We start from the raw sequence: 6,870 nt of genomic DNA, 5'->3' as shown, positions 1-6,870 counted from the left end.
TTATCGATTACAAAAGCTTTTATTGTAAGATTATAAACATACATTTAATGCGTCAAAGTCAAACATTCTGAATATGGTATAGCATCTACAGACATGGGGAAATATTGAGGTCAAGTAAAAAAAAAGGGGATCAACACAGAAAAACTATACAATATAACGCGTTTCAGCAGGAACAGTGCGAACATCATATGGAACTACTACGGAGGAATATTACAGGGTTATATAAAATGTGGTATTTCAATGTTTCCATTTATTATCATGAATACGCATAGTATCATACAAGGTGTGGTGAATGCGTTCGGATAGTTTGATAGCTTTAATTCTAGTTAGCACTTGCGACCAGGAAAGAGCAGAGGTACGCCAGTTTAGTACGGTGACCCAATGTATGGCTACGAAAAGCGTGTGGATTCGTTTTTTTGCAAGGTGCAGGGATATCAGGAATAGAAGTGAAGCACAGGCACATTTGTATGGTAAGAGTGATTAAGCACCCTGCTATGGTGGATGCCTTTGTAGCTGCTTTCTGCCAGATGGGTTTAAGGGGTTTACAGCTCCAAAAAATATTGGTTAATGAGCCCAACTCGGTACAGCCATGGAAACAAAATGGAGATGCCGCAGGGTAGATAGAATGGAGTTTTGTGGGAGTCATATACCATCTTGTGTGGAGTTTGACAGCGGTTTCGCGAATCGAATATGACCTTGTGTTTTTAAACATGTTGGCAGCATCTCCTCCCATTCAGTTGGCTCAAAAGTATGGCCCACCTCTCTCTCCCAGTTGGGTTCATTTTTGCCTCCAAACATGCAATACAGTTTGGAAATAACTCCTTTGTCTCTGGAGGAGTGAGTACATATGTGTTCATATTGAGTGCTATGTGCTCGGCGGGATTCTATGGTACCTCTACTGAGGTAGAAATGCTTAATTTGTGAGTACCTGTATAGCTAAGAGAGGGGAAAGTTGTGTTCTGTCTGTAACTGATGGAAAGATTTAAAATGAGGACCCTTTTTGAAGAATTGAACTGAAGGAACCGGGTCCTATTGTGAAAAGCTGGCGGAAAAACGGAGGGGGAGAGGGGAGAGACCAGGTGGAATTTATTACCGTAAAGAGACCAAAAGGTATACAGATTGGCATATACGATCATGTTCAATGAAGTGAGTTGACTGGCTTTGAGAGATCTGGACCACAGTAACCCTAAAAGGTGGAAGGGGAAGAAAGTGTGTACTTCAAAAGATAGCCAGGGTATATCGGTAGAGGGGGTGTACCATTGGGCCGTTTGTGCGAATCTGGATGATAATAGCGCCATAGGTCTGGGAGAGCCAGCCCTCCAAGGGGTTGGGGTCTGTACCACAGAGACTTATGGAATCTCATTTTTTATGTTGCCATATGAATCTATTAACATCTCTTTGGATTAATTCAATGTACATCTTAGAGACATAAATAAGGAGGGTTCTAAAAAATAAAAAATAACAACTTGGGTAAAATAGCCATTTTGATGGCTGTGACCCTGCCCAGAAACAAAATGTACTTATCCCAGGGATCTGACATGGGAGACTATAGGGTAATAATTTGCTTGAAAAAGTGTCTGAAAGGTAGGGGTGAGCTGTATTCCTAAGTAACGAAATGTTTGAGTACACCAAGCGAATGAGAAGTGACGCTGCAAGGTCATTCGGTATATTTATTGGCATAGCATTTTGCTAAATTAACTCCCAGACCCAGAATGCATCTTGTATTATATTGGTGACTAGGTGAATATTGTCAGTTATTTGCCTTCCGATAATAAACCCAGTTTGATCCAGGGAGATCAGGCCAGCAATCTGCCAAAGATCTTCAGGTCATTATTAATGACCGAAATCGGACGGAAATTTTGGGGAAGGGAGTGATCCTTGTGGGGTTTAGGGATAAGAGACATATTGGCTAGTAACATTTCTGCTGGAAAATCATTGCCCTTTTAAAATATGGTTATAGAGGGTGGCCAAATTGGGAGATAAGATGTGGGAGAATATTTTGTAATGGGAGGTAGAGTAACCATCTGGGCCCGGTGCGGTAGAGGATTTAAGTGATTTGATAATAGTTGAAATTTACACCACAGTGCAGGGAGCATTCAGGGCCTCGAATTGCTGGCTGGACAGATTGGGTAGTGTCAGGTTTGAGAACCAAGTCTGGGTAGACGGGTCACTAGTTGGTTGAGATACTGCAAATAGGTTTTTGTACTAGTCTACGAAAATGTCCATTACATCATTTGGGTGTGAAACCAAAACCCCGGCAGGGTTGCATAGCTTATAGGTGTGGGATGGTTTCATGGCCTGGTTGAGTTTCCTTGCAAACATAGTAGATGCAGCGTTACTGTATAACAAAAATGTGGCTTTAGCCCACCTCAAGGTCTTCTCCGTACTGTCAGAGAGCAGGTCTAAAGCCGTCTATTTGTTGGAATAGTTCTGGGGAAGGGGATTATAACGGTTATATAGTCTGTCCAAAGCTTTTGTGAGAGAGCAGAGCTTGGTCACTTTGGCCCTATTTTTGTTGGAGGCAATACTAATAAGATGATCCTGCATAACAGCTTTATGAGCTGTCCAGAGTGTGCATGGTGGGGTGTCAGAGCGTATTATTTTCGAAATAATCGTTAAGTTGTAATGTAAGGGTGTCAACAGTGGAGGGGTCTGTCAGTAAGGAATCGTTGATTCTCCAAGTGTAAGTTGTAGGTTTAAGGCCTATTCTAGAAATTGTGATAGCTACCATTTGGTGATCCGACCATGTATGTCTGCCCTAGAAGAGTTCGCCAAGACTGTCAGGGAGCAGAAGATGTAATCTAAGCGAGCATTAGCAAACTGTCATGTGGGTTTGAATAGAATGTGTAGGATCTGCATCCAATATGTGCTCGCCATGCATCAATAAGTTGTAGCGAGCTTAGGCTACTGGTAAGTGATTCAGGGAAAGCCTTGGGAGGAGGGAGTGACCCTGCTTCTGTCTAAGCCTGGGTGTGCCATGAGATTAAAATCTCCCCCTTCTATTAAATGCGGGGGAGAGATAACTGTCCAAAATGGCAAAAAAGTGATTGAAAAATTAAGCTTGTGCTTCGTTGGGGGCATAGACAGAGGCAATAGTTGTAGCTCGACCTTGGATTTTACCTTGTAAAATTATGAACCTACTGTTAAGGTCTTTATATATATATGCCAATAGTGTCATTTTAAACTGAGCTGTTGAAGCGTGCCACAACTGTAAATACTGGAAAAAAGCATTGGTTCACAAGAGAATACGCCTCTTTTAAATACTGAAAGGATTTCAATGTCAAAGTATAATATTGTGAAAGCCATGCAATCCCCTTCTGTTTCCAATTACTAAAAGTATCCAATCTCTTCCTCTGCGGAAAGTTTTTATAATCCCTATATTGCAATAATGTATGCAAAGTCTTCCAGAGTTTTAATAGGCAAATTGTTGGGCTTCATGGCTCTCATCCCCAATGACTCTGCTACCAGGGCCTCCATTAGTGTGTAATGTAGGGTACAGGGCAACAATATACATCTACTAGTATGATTGCCTTCTAGGGAAGCACAGTTCTCTAAATGTAGAAATTGAGCTGCTAAAAAATAACTCCAAAGATGTGGTAGAGCCATTCCACCTCTATTCTTCGGCCGTTGTAACGTACAAAGGCATATCCTAGATTGACCCTTTTTCCACAGGAAGTCCCTGAACAGTGGCCAACTTCCCAAACCATGCCCCTGCTATTCATACTATAGAAATATGACCAATTGTTTCATTTATTCATAAATGATATAGAGCAGGGATATGCAATTAGCGGACCTCCAGCTGTTGCAGAACTACAAGTCCCATGAGGCATAGCAAGACTGACATCCACAAGCATGACACCCAGAGGCAGAGGCATGATGGGACTTGCTAAAGCTGGAGGTCCGCTAATTGCATATCCCTGTTATAGAGGATGGGATAAATGGCTCAATCTCAGTTTTTGCAGACACACAAATAAGCATGGCAATAACTTCACATCGGGACATAGACATTTTAGAGTAAGAAAAACAAAAATGGGATGGGCAACTACATGGCAAATTAGGATTAATATAGAAAAATGTAAAATAATACACTTGGGGCTAAAAAACAATTGCAAATTTACCTGTGAACTAGAGAGACACACAGAACAAAAACAAACAAATCCAGGGCAGTGTTTTGTTTTTAAAATGAATCTGAGCTCCCAGTACTATGGTTATAAGGAAATAGACACCCAGGAAGTGTGGAGATCAGAGCAGAATTACAGCTACTTCAAAGCAAAAACGAACAATAAGGACATGAAACCAGTACTGCAGTAAGGTAAAGGAAGCTATTTAGCTAAAAAAAAAAAAAAATTCCTTTAGTGATCCTTTAAGCCACATCTGGAGTATTCCGTCTTGTTCTCGTCACCAGTCCCCAGAGGAAATGTGCTGAAGAGCATACCGAAAAGGTTCCAATTTTTGTTCCTCCGCCCAAGTTTAATTCCACTTTAACAGCAAGACCCCTTTCACACTGGGGCGGCATTCGCAGTAAATCGCAGCTCTTTTTAGTGGTGCTTTATCGCTGTTTAAGTGGCGCTTTTAACACCAAAGAAGGGGTTAAAAACTCCTGTGTTGCGATGCTTCCGAAGTGCTGCCTATTCTTTCCAATGGGCAGGGCATTTTGGGAGCCCTAAATACAGCACTCCCAACCCGACCCAAAGATGCTGCTTGCAGAACGTCCTGCAAAAGCTTTGCCAGAGTGTGAAAAGTCACACTGCAATGAATGGGAGGCGGTTTTCAGGCACTTAGCAGAAGCGAGTTCCAGCACTAAAGCACCTGAAAACCGTACCAGTGTGAAAAGGGTCTTCAGGTCAACCCGATTGTCCCAAGTGTCATATCAATACGTACTGGGGGATGTTATGCAGAAGTTACCCATTATTCCTCAATCCTAAAACCTCACTTTCTACCACCTGTTTTGGGCTACCTGGCCAGAAAATATCTAGACAGTGGATCTCACATGAACCCCTGACCAAAAGCACCAGGGATTTATATGGTTAACTCCCTAATCACCATGACTTATTCTATTCTTGATGCAAACTGATGGTGATACAACATTTGTAATATGTGGATGAATACATTTCACCCTCCACCTGATGAGCAAGTGGTATATTTACTAACCTTGCTATCTGATTACCTTTTCTTCAATTTTTTAATACTTATTGATGAAGTTGTCACATTAAAATGCAATACAAGATGTTGAAACCTGCATGATATGAATGCTTCTTCATGTAAAAGCTTAATTTTTTTTTTTTATACGAAAAAAATAAAAAAAAGCACAAGCAACATTCAATAAATCCAGTTTTATTTATAATAAAAAAAACACACACACACACACACACACACACACACACAATACTATTCAAAACTAACCGTTTATCTTAAATTGTGATGTTCAAACATAAAATGATAAATAAGTCATTATATGGGCAACACGCTTCTGTAAACAAAATGTATCATGTCTCTCTTGGGTTTGAAAACGGTCTCCCTTTTGAGGAAGGTTAATAAAAACCACTTTATTAAAAAAGATCCATATACAGTACTTTTGCTTTTTCAGTAAGGTGTAACATTGCATCATTATCACAATTCCAAGTCATGCCCCAGCCGTTCAATCTCTTCCAAAAGGAAATCTATATCAGTCTTATCAGAGGCAGGATTGGAAAACACCATTCGGAAGAAGTTAGGCTTGTCTTTAAGAGGTTGGTAACTGACCATCGTAGTTCCTTCTTCCATCATTCTTGCTTTAATTTTGGCAGCAACCTATACAATTTTTGAAATAAACAATGAATACTGAGCAATCGAGTACAATCCTAAAATGGGGATTATCCCATTCAAATTACAAAAAACTAAATTCACTAAACTATAACAAAATGCCATTTGTTACTATAGTTTTTTTACCCATATGATTGCCATGTTTGCTGAAAATATCAGTTTAGTGAATTAAGACAAAAGTTAGTTTTTGTCTAAGGCTGGCCAGACATGTTAAATTTTCTTCTACCGTTTTCCTTTAGATTTAATCTATATAACCCCTCCCATACCAGAAGTACTAGTTTTGTAGTAAGCACTTATTCCTCAAAAAGAGGGGAGAGACCTCTGTGTCCCGGGATGTACTCAAAAGGATTTTACAGGCAAGTATGATAAAAAATAAATCTTTTTTTCTTTGTCGTACATTACAGGACACAAAGTGGGGAGATTATTTCTTACTTACTGGGATATCCCAGAGCAATAGCCTTGAGGGCAGGGAGACACTCTGCCAAAACAATATGCATCAGATCAGACCTATACGGCAGCCCGCAGTACACAAATCCTCGGCTGCTTGAACATCCACTTGATATTATTTTGTGACCGTGTGCACTGAAGACCAAGTACCAGACTTACAAATCTGAGCCACATATACCCAATGGCATAAAGCCCCGGGAAGTTCCTACACCCCTGCTGGAATGAGCTCTCACCCTGAAGGGAGGAGCCTTACATTTCAGACCATAGATCTCCACAGATCTAGACAAATAAACTGACTGCTCGCACCAAGGAGTGCAGTCATTTCTCTCCCGGCGAACAGGAAGGCTAGCTTGCGTGACAGCAAGACTAATGGAATTTCCTTGATAGGCTCAAATGGTTGCTTCTGTAGCCCAGACAGTACCACGTTCAAATCCAAGGACACATAGGTGACCTAATGGGGGGGGGGACATCAAATGAGTTACCCCCTGCATAAAAGGTTCGGATCAGGGAATTTGAATGCTAAAGGCCTTTGGAAGAATACCAACAAGGCCAAAAACAGACTCCAGATTTCTACAGCCGACTGTAGAAAAGAATTCTCCCAATCCTGTATTTCGGGGGATG

The 6,870-nt window shown here is 40.9% G+C and overlaps 1 protein-coding gene across 1 annotated transcript in view; it reads right to left on the bottom strand.

The window, feature by feature from the left end:
• Positions 1–5,502: 5,502 nt before the first annotated feature.
• Positions 5,503–6,870, bottom strand: part of LOC120940623 (glutamate decarboxylase 1-like) — a 40,890-nt gene continuing 39,522 nt past the window's right edge. The window contains exon 15 of the mRNA XM_040353579.1: positions 5,503–5,790. Within this exon, the coding sequence (XP_040209513.1) occupies positions 5,611–5,790 (180 nt within the window). The 3' untranslated portion in view covers positions 5,503–5,610. The remainder of the gene's footprint in view (positions 5,791–6,870) is intronic.

The sequence above is a fragment of the Rana temporaria genome, chromosome 5 (genome assembly GCF_905171775.1).
Source record: "Rana temporaria chromosome 5, aRanTem1.1, whole genome shotgun sequence".
Lineage (NCBI taxonomy): Eukaryota > Metazoa > Chordata > Amphibia > Anura > Ranidae > Rana > Rana temporaria.
Note: the sequence above shows the minus strand (reverse complement) of the source record. Positions and strands in the feature narration are given on the sequence as shown.